The sequence below is a fragment of the Biomphalaria glabrata genome, chromosome 1 (genome assembly GCF_947242115.1).
Source record: "Biomphalaria glabrata chromosome 1, xgBioGlab47.1, whole genome shotgun sequence".
Classification (NCBI taxonomy): domain Eukaryota; kingdom Metazoa; phylum Mollusca; class Gastropoda; family Planorbidae; genus Biomphalaria; species Biomphalaria glabrata.
The window spans coordinates 8,038,855-8,061,795 of record NC_074711.1 but is presented as its reverse complement, the minus strand read 5'-3'; the positions used below and the strand labels follow the sequence as shown (position 1 = coordinate 8,061,795).

Here is a 22,941-nt window from a genome sequence, read left to right as displayed (position 1 = left end):
CCCTCTTTCTCTCTCCCCTTCCCTTTTTCTCTATCTCCCCTTCCCTCTTTCTCTCTCTCCCCTTCCCTCTCTCTCCCCTTCCCTCTTTCTCTCTCTTCCCTTCCCTCTTTCTCTCTCTCCCCTTCCCTCTTTCTCTCTCTCCCCTTCCCTCTTTCTCTCTCTCCCCTTCCAAATTTCTCTCTCCCCTTCCCTCTTTCTCTCTCTCCTTCCCTCTTTCTCTCTCCCCTTCCCTCATACTCTATCCCCTTCTCTCTCCCCTTCCCTCTTTCTCTCTCTCCCCTTCCCTCTTTTTCTCACTCGCCTTCCCTCTTTCTCTCTTCCCTTCCCTCTTTCTCTCTCCCCTTCCATCATACTATATCTCCTTCTCTCTCCCCTTCCCTTTTTCTCTCTCTCGCATTCCCTCTTTCTCTCTCTCCCCTTCCAAATTTCTCTCTCTCCCCTTCCCTTATTCTCTCTCCCCCTTCCCTCTTTCTCTCTCCCCTTCCCTTTTTCTCTCTCCCCCTTCCCTCTTTCTCTCTTCCACCATTCATTCTTTCTCTCTCTCTCCCCTTCTCTCTTTCTTTCTCCCCTTCCCTCTTTCTATCTCCCCTCATACTCTCTCCCCTTCTCTCTCCCCTTCCCCTTTTTCTCTCTCTCGCCTTCCCTCTTTCTCTCTCTCCCCTTCCAAATTTCTCTCTCTCCTTCCAAATTTCTCTCTCCCCTTCCCTCTTTCTCTCTCCCCTTCCCTCATACTCTATCCGCTTCTCTCTCCCCCTTCTCTCTTTCTCTCTTCCACCCTTCATTTTTTCTCTCTCTCTCCCCTTCTCTCTTTCTCTCTCCCCTTCCATCATACTATATCCCCTTCTCTCTCCCCTTCCCTTATTCTCTCTCCCCCTTCCCTCTTTCTCTCTCCCCTTCCCTCTTTCTCTCTCCCCCTTTCCTCTTTCTCTCTTCCACCATTCATTCTTTCTCTCTCTCTCCCCTTCTCTCTTTCTTTCTCCCCTTCCCTCTTTCTATCTCCCCTCATACTCTCTCCCCTTCTCTCTCCCCTTCCCCTTTTTCTCTCTCTCGCCTTCCCTCTTTCTCTCTCTCCCCTTCCAAATTTCTCTCTCTCCTTCCAAATTTCTCTCTCCCCTTCCCTCTTTCTCTCTCCCCTTCCCTCATACTCTATCCGCTTCTCTCTCCCCCTTCTCTCTTTCTCTCTTCCACCCTTCATTTTTTCTCTCTCTCTCCCCTTCTCTCTTTCTTTCTCCCCTTCCCTCTTTTTCTCTCTCTCTTTCCCTCCTTCTCTCTCTCTCTCTCCCCCTTCCCCTCTTTTCTGTCTCCCCACTTCCCTCTTTCTCTCTCTCCCCTTCCCTCTTTTTCTCTCCTTGTCTCTCTCCCCCTCTCATGCACCTTTCTCTTTTTCTCCTTCCCTCATTTTCTACCTCTCTCTCCTTTCTTTCTTTTTTCACCTTTGCTCTTTTTTCTCCCCTCTCCCCTTCCCTCTTTCTCTCGTCCCCCTTTTCCTTCCCCCTGTTTCTCCCTCCATTCCCTTACATCTCTTTCTCTCTGTTTCTGTCCGTCTCTCTTAAGTAATTTAATTTCCGTGAAATAATTATCAAGCAAGACATCTGAGATATTGAAATTTTTGGCCTACTTTTTTGTCGATCACATTCCGAGTGGGAGATCGTTCAATTTAAAATACCAGGTAATACGAAACATTTTTTTTTTACGTTGAAGACGTTCAGACACACACACACAAATAGTTGACCCGCGGCATAGTATACGCAGCTTTTTAGCAGGGCCGGCCGTAAGGCAATGCAACCTATGCGACAGCAGTGGGCACCGCACTTTCATAGGCCCCGCGCTAATTCTATGTGTAAATTATTAAATTAAACCATTTTATAACTTAGATTTTCTGCAGCCCTCTAATTTACCAGGAGCTCCTGTAAATCTCCTGAAATTGCAAAATATACGAAAAAGTCCTAGAAATACCCGGAAATTATTAAAATCTATTGAAAACTCGTAAAAATCTCCTGATATATAGACAAAATTGATTGTCATTTTGGGGTGTCATTCAGTATGGAAAACGCCAATCATACGCGCGATAAAAAAAAAAAAGGCATTATAACAATACCCTTAATCGCGCCTCAAACTAATGAAGAATAACTTGACGTCACCAGTGCTCGAACATAGATTTAAACATTTGGTAATTTTTGCTATGGAGCGTGATCTATGTAGGAAACATAATTTTTAAGATATACTGTATGACTTCGCTACACGCAAGGCTCGTAAAGTAATTCTGTACGTATTAGAGAATGAATAAAATGCAAATACGAATTTATTTTCAAATACAAACTCTTAAATTTCACTTATTATCCCGTATCCCTACACAAACTTGACCCCGCGAAATCCGTTTCGCATAGGGGCCCAGAACGGTTGAGTCTGGCCCTGCTATTTAGTGACGGGTGAATACAGAGTAGATTACTTGTTCTCCCCCACCCCTCCTTTTTTTTGCCGCTAAATTTACGTGATGTAGAAATAAAAAAAAAAATTATCTTTCTTGGTCACAACGGTTTAGTCCGGCCCTGCTATTTTGTGACGGGTGAATACTAATTGTTCTCCCCCCCCCCCTCTTTTTTTTTTCGTAGGGTAACATAGTCCGTCTTGTAGAAATAAAAGAGCGATCTTTCTTTTACTTTTTGCGTGTCCAAACTCTTGAGCTATGAAGAGAATTATATATATAGATTTTCATTCTTTACACGTCGGTAAAAATGTCAGTTTACTTGTTATGTACCATGGATCGATAAATATTTTGCAAATATAACTTTTTTTGGCAAGGCTTGAAAACACAAAAAAAATAAAAAAAAAGGAATGGACTCCCCCCCCCTTTTTTTTTTTAGGACTTCGCGGCTCCTCTCCCCATCTAATCTGATAGTCGATTTATGAACTTCATAGATGGATGAACTTCATAGATGGATGAGATCTTAGCATAATGTTCCGGGTCATTCGTAGTTTGAAGTAAGTCATTAATATTATATTTCATCCGTACATTTGTGAACTCTGAGTGTGGTTCGGGGTGTCAAAGTAGTCTCGAGACATGCGTAGGAGAAAATCAATATAAAATATACATACGATACGTCCACGATACCATACGATACGTCTGCCTTAAATGCCATTGTGGTGAAATAGATTAATGTTTGATACCAGATACCAAAATTATGTGATTTGAACCAGTCTAGGATCAGCGTTTAACCAAATCGTGAGGGACGTTCGTAAAACTCTGAAACCCAAGCGTGCACAACAATAATAGGTCTATGTGTGTGTAGTACGTGTGAGTTCGACTAACCCACAGGGGTTACATCAGAATTTGTTTATAACATCTTTCTAATATATTGTAATAATTCAAAAGTTTCAACATCGATGTAACCAAGCTGACACTAATTTTTTTAAAAATCTTTTATTTCTCTCTATTATATTCTTATTCTTTATCTATATTTATCTTTCTGGTTAGCTTCGGCACTTTCCTTGAATGCCAGAAGGTCTACACGGATATCCTGTATGGTGATCTAATAGAAGACAGGAGAGCAGCTGGTCGTCCACTTTTACGTATACTGATGTATGTAAACGCGATTCGAACCTCTTCAAAATCGACACTAACAGCTTGAAAATAGTGGCACTGGATAAATTCACATGGAGATAGAGAGCACAAAGGAAGGGTCCCGGATTGCAGATGTCATACACAACAGAAGCAGAAACAAGGATGAAAATGCAACGGCGCCTGGTGATTACATATGCCCAACCTGTGACCGCAGCTGTGTATCAAGGATTGGTCTCTTTAGTCACGCAAAAGTTGCAAATGGAAAAGATTGTCTCTCGAGACGTAAAATGCCACAGCTATCTTTCTTTTTCATTGTTATGAAGAGTTGCTTTGTAACCTTTGTTGTTGTTTTTTTTAATTAAGAAACCACTGCAAGAAAAATAACAATATTTTTTTAGATATAGTTCTTTTATTGAAAAGTTAGAAAATATTACAAACGCAGAAAAAGAAAGCACACAAATTGTTTTTACTTTTTGTTATCAATTATTGCAATATCAACATAAAAAAACAAAAATATAAAAAAATGTATTAATGACAATGTGTTAGAAATCACCCAGACGATAGTTCTCTTCATCCGTCTATGTATGTGTGAGGGTAATAATTGTTGCATTGTTATCATTTATTTCAAAAGTGTAATTACTAAATGTGGTTACAGTTTTCTGAATCATTTTACTTTTTGAGCACAATCGAGGCTTCTGAGAAACAATAACTTCATATTCTTATTGTCATATTCTTAACTTTTTTTCTGTGCTAACTATATTGAAAATCCAGTTTTCCTGACCTGTGTATCATACCTTGATCTCATTGCAATCTTGAAATTTACGAAATGGGTTTAAATTTCTGATTCAGTAGAGATGATTGTGCATAGAAGTTTGGCAAATGACATTTTATTGTTTTTTCTAAATGACAATCTTAAGTAATAACAAAATATAAAAATAAATATAAAGGGTAGTAAATATAAATCTAAGTCTATTTCACAGCTGGTCATATCTAGAGCTAGAATGTAGACTAGAATTAGATTTAGATCTAGAATTTAGATTTATTCTAAATCTAGAAAAATCTAGATCTATATTTAGATTAAACAATTAGATCTAGATCTCAATTCTAACGTACATTCTACTATAGGTGCCTGACATATCTCTGGTTCTAGATCGAGTCTAGATGAATTAGAACTAACCAATCAATTAATTCCCAATTAGTTTGAAGACTTCATATAAGCTGACACATTGAAAGGAACTCCGCTTTATTTAGATCAGTAAGATCTAGACCTGGTAATATTTAAATCTTAAATATTTAAATCTTCGCGCGTAAGCACGGGTGAAAAAAAAAAAGCGATACTAGATGTATCTCGAGGTAGATCTAATAGGAATTGTCCATTTCCAGGCATTGCTTCACTGATCTATATATATGATTAGCAAGAACTACTTGTTGTTTTTTTTTTCTGCTTTAGAGGGAAATGCGTATTTTCAGTTTATAAACGCTTATTTTCGAGTCCATTTGCGTACAAAATACGCAAGATGCGTACTTGTAGGCAACTCTGCTGTTGCACCACAAGTGAAGGGTTGTTACAGAGACCTATTGTGCTACTTATAAGGCAACCAAATAAGTTGTCCTAAGTCAGAGGTTCCCAAACTTTTTAACCATGGGATCCCATTATATAGTCAGAAGCATAATATATTAATTAGAAAAAAAAAAGATTAGACGAGGGAGTGTTGATTGAAATAATAACTTTTGTTTATAAATAAAAAAAAAAAGTAAAGTCATTTGGTTGAAGGGAGTGTTTATTGAAATTATAGGCTTAAAAATAAATACTTGCACAGAGGTGATGAGATTGTGATTGTAGAAGTGTATTTAGAATATGTACGGGTCAGTGTCTGTAAATAAAAACCGCAAATCTTCTCGAGCACTAATTTCTAGTCGTTTTTTTTTTATTTTTTTACGAGGTTTATACCGGCACTGAATCCATTCTCTACAAAACAAAAGACAGTCAACAACCTTTGTACAATGATCCATAATGCTGGCTATAAAATTGTAAAAATTGTGGTATCCTTGTTCAAGTCTTTGTCCAAGTTTCTGTCTTGGGATATTTTTATAAACTGCTCCTGTATTAGAATGGTTTCATCTGTGATTGGGATATGAGTTTGTCCACGAGCACCAGGGTTCCATACCCATTAGGGAAAATCCAAGTAAAGAATGACTTCAAATCTTGAGTTTAATTCGTCAAAGAATAGTACGCAATAGACACATTATACAGTAGTGAGGGGTGGATGGATAATGATTCAAGTTATCCGATCGGAGATACTGGCTGTAAACAAAGACGTTATTTTAATTCTATACAATTTTTATCTTTTTGTGGACCCTTAAGCTCGTTTCAGGGGTCCACGGACCACAGTTTTGAGAACTACTATTCAAAGCAGATAAATGGTTATCGTTTTGTGTGTGTATGTGTGTGTGTGAAATAAACTGTATTTCAGAATCAGAATGTTTATAAGATTCACATGATACAGAACATAATAAGAAAGTACATTTCAAAGCGCATAAATTACATTTGGATTATAGGCCTAATGTTCAATACATCAAGTAAACGTCTGCTTTCTCGGTCCACCTAAAAAGAAAGAAGCGAAACGAAAGTTATTAGAGTCCATGTTTTGAACAATAGATTTGTAAAACAAAAACAATGGGAAACTAAGATCCCTTGTCCAAATTCTTGTCTCTCTTTCTAGCTATTAGACATTTCATTGAAATGCTTCTGTTGAATTATTATGCAAGAAAAACTGAATAGTTTTAAGAAAAACTAAAGCGTATTTCTTGGATCAGGCAATGAATGTTTGATTTTAGAGGGTTTAAAACAAGTAAAATCTAAAAAAATACTTTGTTAAAAGCAAAGGTTCTATAAGAGAGGAAGCGCAAATTTACTGCTGCATCTCTCAATACCGAAAGATTGTTTCCCCTTTTTTTTAAATATAAAAAAACAATTAATTAATAACTACTAATTATTTTTTTTAATTGAATTCATGTGATGTCATTGACAATAAGTTCTTGTGCAAAGTTTCAACGTGCTCCGAGAACGGGAAGTTGGAGAAAGAACTGCTTCAAAATTGTTGCCAGACAGAGAGTTAATTATAAGCTTTACAAAAATAAGTTGAAACAATGAGGAAACGTTTTTTTTACATTAGCCGTGAACTTTCATTGTAAGAAATACACTCATTGAAGGGCTAAATAAAGTGCTAGGTTGATCGTTCGAATGCGGCCTGTTTATTAAATACAAAAGAAGGGAGGTGATCCGGCCATAACGAACAGTATAAAGTCTAGGAACAAATTAACGGGCGTCGCCGGTGCGTACAGCTAATAAATATTTTTACCTTACTAAAAAAAAAGCTTAAGAAACATTAGAGCGTTTTCAAAAAGACTTAAATGTTCTTGTTGCTACTTACCGCAAACCCGTAGCGTGAAATAAACGAGGGCGTTACGGGTATGGCAGCTCCACCTGCTTCATCGTACGTGTTACACCTATCAAAAGGCGGTCTACATGAAAACACAAAATCACTGTTTAGAATTAAATTCAAAATTATTTTTTTTACAAAACCTCTATTCAAGTCACAACGTCATGGAGGAACCTGGAACCTTTTAGTTGGTTTGGTGGAACATCGACACGGATCTCAACAACGGCTGATCATTGGAATCTTATAATAAACTGTAGTAAATTAATTAATTCGCCTAACCAGGACTCTGTATTGGGTAAAGGGGAAAAGGAATTGGGGGGGGGGGAATGGCTCGTGGTATTAAATGTTCCATTTTATTTAAATCTTATGTTCATTAGTTATTAAAAAACAAACAATCGCTCTATAAATTGTATAAAGGTGGTATGGTCTTTCATAGCAGTGAGGATGAAAAATTAAAATGTTATTCTTCTTAAAATTATTACAAATTTGCTACTGTTATCGTTATAAAAAGATCACATTGGCTTTAATAAAATGCCCCACAAAAAGTATCTTTTTAAAAAAAAACTTTATAAACCTTAAAAATGGCGGGAAAATAATGATAGAAACAGATGAAGGTCTAAACTTAATGGCCTGCAATGAATGAATTACGACTGGAAAGTTAGATTAATATCTATAGCTCTTCAATGATTTTAATGTTTCTCTCTCTTTGTAATACTTACATGTAGACATGAAGAGAAACAGAGTAGCCATCATGGTTGTTTTTCATTTGATGACAGGCTCCTGTGTCTAATTAGAATTTAAATTGCAGTTTAATTTTTCTAGTCAAAACTGAACAAACGAAAATAACACTATTAACACCGATAGACAATCATTATAGGTTTTGTTTATTCATAATGCATTAAGACTAAATGTGCATTGTAATGTGTCTCTTTACTTCTATGGGTCTCATGTGGCCAACACAACAATCAACCGCCTTTACATCCCATTAGAGTTGTGTGGACTCGAGACTTAAAATTCCAAAATTTAACATTAAACTTTTCCACGGATTCAAACCCTAAACCTCTTAGTTTGAAAACCAGGCCCCTTACAACTGAGGTATATCCACACCGTTGATAATCTGTGGATTAATGCAATATTCCTATCAATTCTTTTATCATGTTAAGAACAGTTTTTTTTTAGTTTAATTGTACAAAATGTATAAACTTAGATTTCAAAAGCGAAAAGCGTATGCTTTTAATATACACATTTTGCATCTGCCATCTGCCATCGCATTATTATGGGTTTGAAAAACACCAAATAACTATCTTCTGACTATATTTAGTGAAGTTCCGTACTTTCGTTTTTGTAAAGTCTTTCATCAAGTCTGAATAGTCAAAAGAGTTAGCAATTGTATAAAAAAAATTTTCCCCTTTCAGACCTTGTGGTCTATAGGGATTCTGTGGCCTACGGCTAACGAGGATGTCATGTGGCCAGCACAACGACCGACCGCCTTTACTTTTCCCCTACTATTACTTTTCCCCTACTAATGTCAGGTACCCATTAGAGCTGGGTAGACTCAGAGATGCCCGAAGTTCCCGAAATTAAAAATCCCAGTCTTTACCAGAATTCGAACCCCGGTTCGGTAGCCAAGCGCTTTACCGCTCAGCCACCGCGCTTCCTAATTATCTTATTCAAAAACCTTATTGGCTGTGATCTACCGTAATCCACAACAACCCAATCCATAAAAAACTGTTATGATGACTCAACTATTATTAATACCAGTTTCAGATGTAAAAAGAGACAGCTAGCCGCGCTATGCACCAAACGGCACGGTAGGATCTAAGTCAGGCATGTCAAACACGGCGTTCTTGTGCCACTTTGGTCACAACAAGAATTATTAAAATAATGTTAAATTATTAAGCGTTTAACAGTAACCACTAATTTTCATCTTTCATCTTTAATCTTTTTAATGATCAGATGTTTGGAAACAAATAAATGAAAAATTTCTTTTAATCACATCCTTAAAAAAAAGCCAATATGTTAGAGTTAGACTTACAGAAAAATTATCAGTGATTAATATTGTAATTCTATTTTATTGTAGTGACTGCTTGGCCCCCTGCATATTCAGGTAATTTCGTGCTGTCTGCAGTCACAAGACAATTTACACTAGTTTACTGACAATTTAATTTCCCAGAATGATAAGAATCAGTAATAAAAGAAAAACTAAGGACAAAAATAGATCAAGAAAGATGGGAGTTCAATTATTTCTGCGCAACGAATATAATGCTTAATTACAGTAGTTTTTAATGAACAAAATGAAACTACAAATTTAGCTAAGGGACAGGTATTCCATTAATTATTGTATTCTATTGTATTGTTTCTAATTTTAATAAAACTAGTTGGCAGTTTTGCAACTGATTTTTGGCTGCGGCCCTACAGGTCATAGTAAGTTTTTTTATGTGGCCCATGCACCTTAATGAGTTTGACATGCCTGATCTAAATCACAGAAAGATATTAATACTAGGACATTCTATCGATCGTGCTAGTAGCAGGAATGGTCAAAGCATAGTGCAGTGCAATGAAAAAGTTTGGGAAAGAATTTTGCAAGATGTGCTCAGACATGAATTGCAAAAGGTAAGGAGCGCACATGTTTTAAATTTGCTAAATTTTGAATCTCGATACATGCATCGTCAGCGACACCATCAACTCCACACATTTCTTCCGTCGATATGTCACTTTGACAGTTGCAACCTCCTCGTAAGTTACAGACGTCAAATACATTTATTTTACGCAATATGATTGCAGTATTGAAGAAAGAGTACTACCAATGTGGTGAAGGATAACTATGTGGGGTGTGTAGAACTGAAAATAAACACGAATACATTTATTTTTAAAACTGAATAAGCTTTTCAAAATATTCATAGCTTTCAACTTCAATATAAACGTATGTAGAAGCACAAGTTAAAAATAATCTTGAACAATTTTAAAGAAACATAACCCACTCTACTAGAATACACGTCTTACTGTCACTCGACTCGTTGCTCTCCCCTTCAACTTTGACAGATCTATATCGATATATAAACTAGTTTCATCAAAATCTCTTTACCCGAAAGAACCAATCCAGCCGTCCCACCTGTGCTAGTGGTTACATCAGAAACACGCTATTACAGTCCATAAATAAATACATAAAAACACTGTAACTGACCGGTCATGTGACACACTTGACCCTCCTTGTATACACTATCAGCAACGTGACGTCCGTCTCGGAAATGGGTTTCTTCTAATAAGCCAAGTATAACCTTAGTAAAAAAAAAGTAAACCAAAGTTGTATACGTATAACTCTTAAACATAAGACATTTGTAAGGTAATTTATCACTCGCTACTGAACCCATTTCTATTATGTGCGGATTTTGTATTTTTACCCATGGCTATATATTGCATAGAACAATGTTTCCCAAACTTATCCCTTAACGGAACACTCGCACATTCCGAGTATTTAGCTGAACACTTTGCTTATTTTTAATTTAGAGTGATTAAGTCACGTGGTAACCTATTAGTATTCAGGTTCCGAGGAACACTGTTAGGGAAACACTGGCTTAGAAGATAAAATGAGCCAAAGACAATTAGAGAACAGCTGAACACTGATTTTAGCACTTGATATATTTCTTGGTTAAAAGATTAGTTGTTTATGAATGTGGGTAAGGTCTGCTCAAGATATATCTACCTCTTTTCTCAGCCATTTTCTTTTTAGATCAATGTTCCCCCGGTTCAAAAGCCAAGCGCTTTACCGCTCAGCCACCGCGCCTCCTAATGTGTACTACGCCTTTATGGCTGGAATAATTGTCAATTAATTGTTAATTATTTTGTCCAATAAACTTATTGTCTGTTGACGAGTGTGTTACTCGGTGTATATTAATATTTGTTGTAATGGTCCAGACACAGCCTAAATCAGAATCCACGACATTCGCGTCAGCATTCAAGGTAATATATGATACAATTGTCACGGCCTGGTTTTTGTTGTAGGCGTGATGACGCGAATGTCTCAGTGTTGTAGATACCTCTTGTGGTATTACTGTAATGTTCTTAACTAAATACTTTCTCAGACGCACTAGATTTGCAGGTGCGTGAGAACATTAACATACTGAACTCTCCAACCACAAACATTCCGAATTATTAATAAACTCCAGGATAGCAGACATGATTTTATTATACATAAAATGAAGCACAAAAGATATTGGCGACTTCAGCCATCACACAAATTACATATCTAAAAGAAATAACTCTTGAATTCAAATCAATTATAATAACTTCAATACTTCAATACTTATACACAACTCTGCTGTCAAAAAATATCCATAGCACTCTTCTCTCTACGGGAGTCTAAAAACAACTGAGGTGTCCACCTCGTGGTCAGTATCCGACCAAACAAAATCTCGTGCTGACCGCACGGAATAGTTCAGTGACTACTATTCACCAAATATTACAGTGTTTCTAAAACTGGTATATGACAAAAATAGCTTAAGGACAGCGTATCAGAGCCTTTCCAAATACACAACCGTTACAACACGTTATTTAGTTTTCCAAAAATCATTGCTACTTTTATAAATATATATTTTTAAATAAATTACTGGGAGGGTGAAAATGTTTGTAAAATGTTTTAAATGTTTCGGATGTTCCTTCAGAGTTGAAGATAGTTTACTTCCTAGTCCAAACCTCCCGCAGGACGACGGGGGATGAGAGCGGGCAGGGTTTGAACCCTCGACCATGGGCGTAGCCAGGATTTTTTTTCGGGGGGGGGTTTGGGGGGGGATTTTTTCTCCCCCCACCCGACCCCCCCCCGAGATTTTTTTTTTATATGTATTTATGTGTGTGTGTGTGTGTGTGTGTGTAAATAATCTTTATTGCATTCTGACCATTCATTCTTTCGGAAGACGTTTATTGTGCCCTAGAATAGGTTCTTCCATGAGTTAGTGGAAAAGTTGTAGATTCCCCGCCAATACTAGCAAGGAGGTCTGGGGGAGCGCTAGGAGCTCCCCCAGCGCGGGGCGAAGCCCCGCCGCCAATCACTATTTCTGGTAATGAAAGCCAACAAAATGCATATTCTGAGGTATCTACAGTGCATTTTCCTGCTATTAAAAAGTTTTATTTCAAAAACCTAATGTGCTATTCTTACTGACTTAGACCCTACCGCGCCGTTCGGAGCATTTGACGTCAAGCTGTTTCCATAAAAATCTGTCACTGGTAATGTCTGAAGCCTCTTCCCACCTGCCATGAGGACCTCAATGAATGAGTGGCGTCAAGTTGTACTAGGATATCATTGCAACTCTTCTTATGCGTAATTCATTTTGTCGGAGAACATGTCCCGCAAACCTCATGCGTCGCTCTCTCACAATCTTACTAAAGGTTCGACTCCCAGTTCGGCATAGGATTTCCTTGATTTAAACCCGATCTCTATAACTGACTACTAAAATCTGTCTTAGCCATCTTTGTTGAGCCACATTTAGTATTTTTCAATTTCGGCAGATGACTATTCACTACAGTTTATTAAAGGAACCCCTGGTAAAATGTGTAACCACTCTTGAATACGCTCTTGGAATTAAGTGACTGTAGTTTGCTTTAGATTTTATATTGAAAAGAGAAGTTATATCGTCAAAATCATCTGTTGGGGGTTTTCCACCTCAAAATGCTCTGTAGGGGGATCTTAAAATCAAAACCATCTGGAGGGGTTTTAAACTTTAAACAAACGCCATCTGTAGAAGAGGGGTTTAAACTCAAAACCCCCTATTGGATTGACTACGCTCAAATAATTTTAGTGTGTAATTTGCTTTTTTTTTTAATATATTGAAGAGGTATTTTTAGCATTAAACCCCTCTGAATGGGGGTTTAAACTCAAAACCCCTTTTGGCAACGCTCATAGCATTTTGAGTGCGTAATTTGCTTTTTTTCTTACACTGAAGATGTATTTTTTAGCTTCAAATCCCCCCTGGCGATGGGTTTAAACTCAAAACCCCTTTGGCTGCGTTCATAGATTTTAGTGTGAGTAATTTGCTTTTATTTATATTGAAGAGGTACTTTTTAGCTTCAAACTCCACTGGAGGGGAGTTTAAACTCAAAACCCCTTTGACTACACTCAAAACATTTTGAGTGTATAATTTGCTTTGTTTTTTTATTATTAAAGAGGTATTTTTTTACCTTCAAACCCCGCTGAAGTGGGGTTTAAACTAAAGTCAAAACCCATTTAGCTACGCTCATAACATTTTGAGTGCGTAATTAACTTTTTTATATATTGAAGAGGGGGTTTATCGTAAATTTTGGAGGGGGTTTTAAAATCAAAATCTCCCTTAACTGTGCTCTTGGAATTAGTGGATTTTCGTTTGCATTTTTGTTTTGTTTTGTTTTATAGAAGAGGGGGGGGTAACTGCAAAAACCCCAAATAGGGGGTTTAAAATTCAAAACCCCTAGTAGGGGGTTTTAAACACAAAACCCCTAGTAGGGGGTTTTAAACTCGGACCCCCCTGGTAGGGGGTTTTAAACTCAAAACCACCTGGTAAGGGGTTTTAAACTCCAAACCCCATTGGTTGTACTGGGGCAATTGATGGTTTAGTATTAAAATCTCAACTTAAATAAACAAAATCAAAGCAAAAAATCATTCACTAAATTCCGATCCCCCCCCAGGGGGGGGGGATTTCATTTCGGGGGGGGTTTGAACCCCAAAAACCCCCCCCTGGCTACGCCCATGCCCTCGACCGTCCATAAATCCGAACGACAGTCCAGCGCGCAAACCTCACGACCAGGCAGGGTAGGTGACAAAACAAAATGAAAGGTTAAAATATCAATAAGTAGCATATATAATTTACATATAAAATTAAACATACACAATTACATGTATATAGAAATCCACTTTACCTTGAAGTAGCAATGAGATTGGCCGTGGTCGTGTATTCTATTTTGAAAACCTGGTTTCCATACACTCAAAGTGAGACGACACACTTCAGGCTCATCAAAAATGAGATTTCGGCTGCACCTTTAAATATAAAAGTCTGTCAACTAAACTAGGAAGCAATGCAGTCGAATCAGATTAATCGGATCACTTCTGAGCTTGATATGTCTGCCCTTTTAACTGGATTCGACGGTGTAATTTATTTTTCGAAAATTTAGGATGGATCCGTATAAGTGGCTGGAACTATTAGGAGATTAATTTATTAATAGAATTTGATTATACATTTGTAATAAACGAATGAATTAATGGTTACTTCTGCTAGGTTCTGTTGATGTGTTTTATTTAAGTGCAAAAGGCGGTATAGACATTGTAGAAGTACTACTTACCATTAGACAGCTGCCCTGGGTCGGACACCTTTACCATATTGTAACCATCCTAGATTAACAAGAGTCTTACGAGACCCTCCTGCCTCAACTTTCTCATTTTAGGCGCAAGATACCCTATTTTTCCTCATGCTAGTGCTAAAGAGTTCCACCTGACCCAATATCTGAGCTACACGTGGAGGCCAGGAGTGGACAGGTTGTCCGAGGCCATTTAGGCGCCGGCGGAATCACTTCACGTTCCAGGTATCAGTTTCGACAATAACGGAGCCTCAGATATATAATAGTACCTTAAAACAGCTTTTTGAAATAAATTACACGAAAGTGTTTAAAGTAACAACTAAAATTAAATCCATGCAGTCATCTTGTGATTTTTGTCATATCACCAAATGAACATTTTTGTATTTGCTAAATTAACTCTACAAACAAAGTGTCCTCTTACCCTTTTGAATCTTTGACAAAAGCATACTTTTTGCAATCCTCGAATGTAATCTGGAAGTTGGTTAACAGTTCATCAATGCCATCTGAACGTTGTATGACCTTTTCCCTGAGACTCAAAATGAGTTCTTGAAGTCTTGTATTAAATGTATAAAAGTATAAGTCATCTATTTAATAAACGCTGTTAGAAATGGCTAGAATGCAATGAGATGTAAATATACACGACAAACTAGCATTGTCTTCCTAAGGAACTTTAATTTTAAGCTTACAGCCAATAGATTTTGTAGTCAAGCCGGCCTTTATATACCGACTGGTAGTACTGAAATTACCCAAGATTTTGTATAATAATCTTTATGAAAAGCCGTATGGTAAAGAAAATGTGATATCACTATAAGATGAAGAAAGAGGGGAAAAAAGATTAATTACAGTACACAGTTTTGAATTTTCATAAAATTTAAGCTTGAGAAAGTAATTAATACACATTTTCTTTCAGTCGTACCTAACATTTCAAATACTAGATCTGAATCTAATCACTGGCGGATCCAGAACTTTCAAGTGGGGGGGGGGCGATTTTTTTCCGAACCCTAACGCCCAGTAAACCCTAACCCTATGCAAAAACGTGCGTACAGCACACACACACATATATATTTCATATATATATATATATATATATAAATGAGAATAAAAAAAGCAGCATTTCTCAACCTCCGGCGAAAAACAAAACAACTGGTGCATCGCTATAAGGTTTCCTCCACCCTCCACCCCCCCCCTCCCAAAAAAAAAAAAAAAAAAAAAAAACAACCCCATCGTTAGCTATTTAATTTTTGCAATGGAAAATTATTTTTATACAAGAGCCTTGATAGAGACGCACTCAAAGTTAATGCGTATTTATGCAGAGTTATCTAAAGTGATGGAGATGCATGCCAATAGGAAAAGCAGAAGTCGTCTTTTAAAAATTACGACCTATCTGAACGAACTAACCAATTAGCATGAAGACCTCTCAAGTACAAAATTGTGACATCAGTGATTACTGAGAAGGATCCTAGGAAAAGCCATACCGAGATCATCTTAGAGATATTCTTTCCCGCTAGGGAATTCCCCTTTCTATGGGAGGTGGTGACCGAACGTCGTATAAGATTTGTTGGTCATGTCATTATTCAAGACGAGACAGTATTACCAAAGTCTTAACATGGAAGCCGAGAGAAGGAAAGTGTAAACAAGGCCGTCCATCTAAAGCATGTCTGTGAGCATCAGCTGTGAATTGCTATGGTAGTCGCCTTAGAAATTAGATCGATCTTTGTGGAGGAAGGGCCTAAGTCTAAGTGTTTCTCAAACTTTTACAACCAAAAGTGTTACGTTCCCACCCATTTTTCTGATAAGAGGTCTGGAGGCAAGTTGTAATGTTACGAAGCCCTGGCGCTAAGCATTGTCCTGCATTTCTGACTTTCAGCAACTCTTTTTCTTGGCGTTTACAACGCACTAACATTACAACTCAAAGAGAATTAGTTTTAGAAGGGTTGGGACGGGTTTATACTGAAACTGTGAGAGACATCCAAGGCATTTAGAGCATGTAAGCTTGTCGTCTGCTTGATCATCGTATTCAGAAAGTTAACTTGTGGCGGGTTAGTTCAAACAATAAGACGTCAATAGAACCGTTGTACCTTACCCAAGAAACATTTGTTCTACTTACGTCAGAAGGTGGCCAACTCTAGAATTGCTGTGGGGGAAGAGAGATTAAAAGATCTGCTTCAAAATAACTTTTGAATAAATTTTGTGACTAGTGTATTTCACGTAAAGAAAATATGCCTAAAATATAAAACAACACTTAGTTGTATTTTTTAATCATTGGTAGCAATGTCGTTTTTTACTAGAAAAATAGGCTACTCGTATATGGAGTAGCTTCAGTACAAATACAACCGATTTTTAAATATTAAAAATGCCTCTCACCTCAATTTGTAAGATCGCAACTAAAGTTTTATAGAATTGTGCTGACAACATTTTTTTATGTATGTAATTCTCTTCCTGGTCCAATCATGCAGGACACGCACGCACGCCAATTCTCTAAGCCTCGATGAAAAAGTCATGAAAAGAAAACTCTTTTATTTCTGCAAGTCAGACTAGAGTTACCCCATGTAACTTTCGCGGAGACAGAGAGCGCAAAAGGGGGGGGGGGAGAACACGTAATGGAGTGTAAAACTATCGCAACTGCTACCTCACAAACTGTCATTATTCCCCGGCATCCCTGACTCCATCAGTTTCAAATTTGCTTTTTACCTTTATGCGCAGACGATTCCTTGTTAGATTAGCCTTTGCCGTGAAAATAAATAAAGCACAAGGCCAAACGTTCCAAAAGATATGCCTGTATCTTCCAAAACCTGTTTTCAGTCATGGACAATTGAATGTTGCTCTCTCCAGAGTTCCTTCTTTTCATTCATTCACAGTCGTTTGCCCAAACGCACCCAATTTGTACAACTGTGTCTTTCAGGAAGTGTTCACCCGTCACTAAATAGCCACGTATGCTACGCCGCGGGTCGACTAGTAAATAGATATTAAACGTGCATTCTGGGCAGCCAAATTCTAGCCATATTTTGCACCATCAGATAAATCAAAATCTAATTAACAACTGAACAAGTAGTGCTGGTGACTGAAGTACAGTAGTAGTAGACTAGTCTAGGCTTATCGGGAATTGATGGCTGACCATGTACGTGCACCCCTATGAATTCTGAATAACCAAAATTTTAGCCAGCTTTTTTACACTTTCATATCAATTAACATCTGCTAGGAAGCAAGTTAACATGCAGTGCTTCCACAAGTTAATAAGGATAAGCTTTTATTGTAATAATCTAGAATAGGCTCATCTGTAGTCCATGTCCGACCATGTGCGCTTTATTATAGGTTTGCAATTCAATATTCTATATCACGTTAGTCGTGACGATTTGTTTTCACTTGCACACAATCATAGTTATCATTATATTTAGTAAAGGCCTAGAATATGATAAAAGTTTTTTTTTTTTTTTGTCTTGGATGACAAATCCTTGCCAGCTATCTTTTGATTTGATGTATGGGAAAATTTCTTTGAACAAGATTGAGTAGTGCAGTTATCTTGGTCAATGTATTTACATCTTGCGGATTTGAGGTCATTGTTAGTGCTTAATTAGATAGCAAGTTAAACACATCCACTAGTTTACGATAGAAGAGAGTTCTTCCCATGCCATCTGAGCTAAAACGTTGATTTGTATCGACGGAGCACTCGCAACAGCATGAATTAAATGCGTTTTCTTGGTATTTCGGTAATGAAACTGCAAATATCTCTGGCATTGAATTGATGAGTTTGAGTGTTGGATTTGTTGATGGCGTTTGTATTCGAGAAGAATTATTTGGTTTTGTTCCTGTTGTGAAGAGAGACGCAGTGCCTGTATCTAACGTCAGTGTCAGCGAATACATTATGTACAGTCTACACATTGTTAAATTAAATTACTCGACCAAGGCTACAATGGCTGACCCCGTGATGGGTAGCATTCAGAACTTTGTTTAGGCTAGGATTCGTGAAAAATATCTAAAAGCAGACCGTGTCCGTTGCGCGTCCGACGGACTTAAACTTGTTATCATCGACCTGAAGACGTTTCAGATATACGTAATGCTGTTGGTGTCATCCAGAAGATTATCTATTTCTTCCGTAACTGTCCCAAGCGAGAGCGTTGGTGCTAAATTTACCTCTTTTGTGTGAGACACGATGAACAGAGAAACACGAATTGATTCGCGCTTTAAGTCACAACTTTGAGACGATCTTTGACTGTTTTAAAATAACGATTGTAAGTGAAACCAGACAATCTGCACATATGTGTAATCAGTGCCTGCTTCTCGCGTGTTTCTGATTTTTCTTGTAATTGTCGTCAATTATTCACCCGTTCTTGAACCAGTTTCCGTTTCAGTCTGTCTTAGCACAAGCGGCCGCTCAACAGCACATCAGCAGTCACATTAATGACATAATCAAAAACCAACTTGACCATGCTGAGGAACACTTCAGGGATAGCATCTTGAGTAAGGTTGACACTGCTGGCAGACAAACTTTGTAATGAGTTGTTGCTGCCGAGACTTTGCAGTCGACAGATACACCAAGCAAAAACCACAAGTTTGCATTTTGGGATTATTACAGAACTCGACTTTACATTCCGTATCTTGATTCGTTGGTTTCTTTATTAACGTCTCGCTTTTCAAGCAATACTAATGCTCAGTTCAACCTGTTTTGTCTTCATCCTAAAACGATTCAAGAATTGCAACGTACAGAACAATATCAGAACTGCCAGATACGCGTTCATTGCCGGCTTGTCCATCGAGACGAGAAGCAATTCAGTAGTAAATTTATTGACAGTATGGCAATGTTTGCTTTTTTTGTTTGATCGACCGCTGGGATGTACGAGCCGCACGGATAAACAGTAAATAAGTTTTCACGTTAGTTTTGTTTTTATTTCAAATAACAAATATTTACAGTGAACTTAATATCATATAGGTACGGGGGGAGGCAACAATTCTTTTCTGTAATACTGTATGTAATAACAAAGTTGAAGCTACGGCTTTGAGCCATAGGTGGCATAGGTGCGATAAATCCTGCGGGCGACCATGCCAATGTATGACTATTATAGAGAAAAGGCACCTATGATGGAACCGTAAAAAGAACCCCAGATTCTTCCTATAGAGCGCACAGGTCAAAGATTGCCTTGTAAACATTAAATTTCGTACTGAAAGTGCTACTAGAAATAACAGGCCCCAAAATATGAGGGCGTGTATGTGTCGGCGCATTAGGATCGTTAAAACGAGGCCCGTTTATTAAAGTAAAAAAAAAAAATGCCACTGGCGAAAGATACCTATTTTTGAAAGCAAAAATAAGTAAAAAAAATAAAAGACAAGTTTGCTCTACATTACCTTGCCATTCCGATCAGTGAGAGATGTATGTCTAACTTCACGTCGAGTTGACACTGTGAAGCTAGTGAAGCATTTATTTAAAAGAATGATCGAAGTATTTCTTTGTAAATGTGACCCTTCGATTTATTGGAAATTACGTCATCATTTTAAAACTGACTACACCATGAAACCGTTATACTTGAATAATATATGCCTTCTATATGGATCTCTCTCTCTCTCTCTCTTTGTCATTTTCGTTCTGTCTCCCCATCCCTTTTTATCTCTCTATCTCTCTTCTCCGCTTTTTCTCTCTCAGCCCTCTCACCTTCCCTCTTTCTTTCTCTCACCCCTTCCCCTTCCCTCTTTCTTTCTCAAACCCTCTCCTCTTCCCTCTTTCTCTCTCTCACCCCTTCCCCTTCCCTCTTTCTCTCTCAAACCCTCTCCCCTTCCCTCTTTCTCTCTCTCTCACCCCTTCCCCTTCCCTCTTTCTCTCTCAAACCCTCACCCCTTCCCTCTTTCTCTCTCTCACCCCTTCCCTCTTTCTCTCTCACACCCTCTCCCCTTCCCTCTTTCTCTCTCTCACCCCTTCCCCTTCCCTCTTTCTCTCTCACACCCTCTCCCCTTCCTTCTTTCTCTCTATTCCATTCCCTTGCCTCTCTCTCTCTCTCTCTCTCTCTCTCGCTCTTTCTGTCCGTCTCTCTTAAGTTATTTAATTTCCCTGCAATAGATATCAAGCTAGACAACTGAGATATTGAAATTATTGGCCTACTTTTTTTGTCGATCACATTCCCAGTGGGGGGATCGTTCATTTTAAAATACCAGGAAATACGAAAGATTTTTTAAAAATTTAGAAGCCTAATGTCCCCTTCCTTCTCAAGGGATGATAGAGACAGTGTCTAACGGTGTTTGTGTATGTAAAACTCAATGGACCTCATTCACCAATCGTAAACAAACAACATTTAGCCACGTGGTGCTCTATATCTTCTATATAATTTACGATCTCATGTTTAATTCATGATGGTTGTCACGTGACAGTTTTTTCCATTGTTTTATCAATAAGATCACGTTACTAAATGTTGTTTGTTTACGATTAGTGAATGAGGTCCATTTCTAGTTTTGCTCAAACATGGGTTGCACGAAAGGCTGAGATTCTGGTCAACAGGTCCACGTGAATGTGTAGAGGGGTAGATGAGAGGCGTGATTTTTAAAGGAAAACTGTCATGGTTTTCAAATTTGAGTTATTAACATATTCTGCGTCAAAAGTTGTAATAGTAAACATTTTACCACTTTTTATTTAAATGCCCAGAAACATTTATATTTAATAAATTAGTAAGTAATCTCAAAAAACAACAAAAACAAAAAAAAACAAACAAGGTAACAAAAACAGTTTGTGTGAAAACACAAAATCAAAATCGGCCCCCGAAGTGGTCCACCCAGGCAGGTAAAAAGGCAGGTTTCAATATTTTAAGAAAAAAAACAACCATAATGAAATTCTATCAAAGGAAAATGACAGAGAATTACGGAGAAAGAAGGTTGACAGATGTTTGTGTGGTGACCCAACTATCCAGCATGTTAAGGGATAGGTGAAAGTGAAGGTGAAGTTAGATGCGAACCTGACCTAACTGATGTCATAAAATGATTATCTAATTGATCTAATTGTTTTGTAAAGGGTCATCAATGTATATCGTTGAAGAAAGAATTATTAGTTCGTTGTCCAAACCTAGTTTGACCGTTAAGTTTTCAAAGTATAAAAAGAAATAAATTTAAATTTGGCTAGAGAACTAGAAAATAATTATCTTGAACATGTTTGCATTATATTATTTAGGAGTTTAATAAATGAATGTTCAGAAACATTTTGCGCATCTCATTCTAGGCCTTGATATAAAGACCTATCATTAGAATCATATAAAGAGAGTAGATACATTCGCTTAACCAGGATTTTTATCTCCGTGTGTGTGTATGTGTATGTGTGGGGGGGGGGGAGTCTGGAGGGGTAAACAAAATCCTTTTTTAAACCTAACATTCATTGAATCATGTATTGTCTTCGACAAAGAATATAATTCTGCAAAGTATCAAAGTAATCTGAGAAATAATTGAACAAGATTGGTACCAGTCAGACTTGATATAAGCTTTGCAAAAAGTCGCTGATAAAAATGAAGTGTAATGGAAAAAGAGGCAGCACTGGCCTATACAATTATGTGTGAACATTTAAGTTACAAATAGCGAACGTACGTCTGTGATGGGCGTGATTGTCAGTATTATCATCTTACTGTTAAGTAAAACGTGGCCGACATTTTTATATTTTGCCACACAAAAAAAGCTATCTAATCAACGATGTACAACACTCAAGAGAATTTGGGCCATTTTTTTACACGAGAAAGTCGAGAGGAATCACGTTAGAAGAGACGTTTTTAAATGCCTCCTTCACAAATATTTTGAGTCGATATTGTTGCAGACGCGTCTCGCATAAACGATCAACATTTAAAAAGTAGAAGAATTAAAAACATTTTAATTCGTCAGACATAATAATGTCATTATACTTGTTATGTACCATGGATCGATAAAGATATTGCGAGCCTTGAAAAAAGAAAAAAAGAAATGGACACCTCCCTCTCTTTATCTCCCCGGGGGGTTCGCGCCCTGCATTCCAAGATATTACATTTCGATCATTGGCTTGAAAATATTTTGTGATAGGCTAATCTGATAGATTTACATTTGATAGTCGATTCATGAACTTCATAAATGGATGGGGTTACATGAGAATTTGTTTATAACTTTTTTTCTGATATATTGTGATTAATCATACGTTTCAACGTCGATGTAACCAAGCTGACTCTAACTTTTTAAAAATCTTTATTTCTCTCTATATCGTCTTCTCCACGTTCCTATAATGCCAGAAGGTCGACTTCCACAGACATCCTGTATGCTGATCTAACAGAAGGCACTTTTACTGTATAAGGATATATGCAAACGCGACATGAACCTCTTCAAAATCGACACTTACATCTTGAACAAAGTGGCACTGGATAAATTCACATGGAGATAGAGAGCATAAATAAAGGGTCCCGGATTGCAGATCCCATACACAAGAGAAGTAGAAAGAAAGGTGAAAATACAACGACGCCTGGTGATTACATATGACCAACCTGTGACCGCAGCTGTGTATCAAGGATTGGTCTCTTTAGTCACGCAAAAAGTTGCAAATGGAAAATATTATTTCTCGAGAAGTAAAATGCCACAGCTATCTTTCTTTTTCATTATGAAGAGTTGCTTTGTTGTTTTGTTTTTAATTAAGAA

At 37.5% G+C, this 22,941-nt stretch overlaps 1 protein-coding gene across 2 annotated transcripts; it reads right to left on the bottom strand.

Moving 5' to 3' along the window:
* Positions 1-5,787: 5,787 nt before the first annotated feature.
* LOC106062153 (cysteine dioxygenase 1-like) lies at positions 5,788-19,931 on the bottom strand. 2 transcript variants are annotated; one of them, XM_056020093.1, is made up of 8 exons: positions 19,666-19,930; positions 16,433-16,459; positions 14,747-14,878; positions 13,891-14,008; positions 10,190-10,283; positions 7,725-7,791; positions 6,997-7,087; positions 5,789-6,167 (listed from the first exon to the last, which is right to left on the bottom strand). In XM_056020093.1, exons 1-8 carry the CDS (start codon positions 19,671-19,673, stop codon positions 6,105-6,107), a joined length of 600 nt encoding a protein of 199 aa, XP_055876068.1. In that variant the 5' UTR covers positions 19,674-19,930; the 3' UTR covers positions 5,789-6,104. The 2 variants fall into 2 exon arrangements, with proteins under 2 accessions (XP_055876077.1, XP_055876068.1); XM_056020102.1 differs by lacking the exon at positions 16,433-16,459 and having other exon boundaries at positions 5,788-6,167; positions 19,666-19,931.
* Positions 19,932-22,941: the final 3,010 nt, after the last annotated feature.

What these genes read in the sequence shown, in the direction of transcription:
- LOC106062153 (XM_056020093.1), bottom strand. An exon ending in AGAGTTGGCCACCTTCTGAC is followed by an intron (nt 14,879 to 16,432) that starts GTAAGTAGAACA and finishes ATTTAATACAAG; the next exon opens with ACTTCAAGAACTCATTTTGA. An exon ending in TTTGTCAAAGATTCAAAAGG is followed by an intron (nt 14,009 to 14,746) that starts GTAAGAGGACAC and finishes TTATATTTAAAG; the next exon opens with GTGCAGCCGAAATCTCATTT.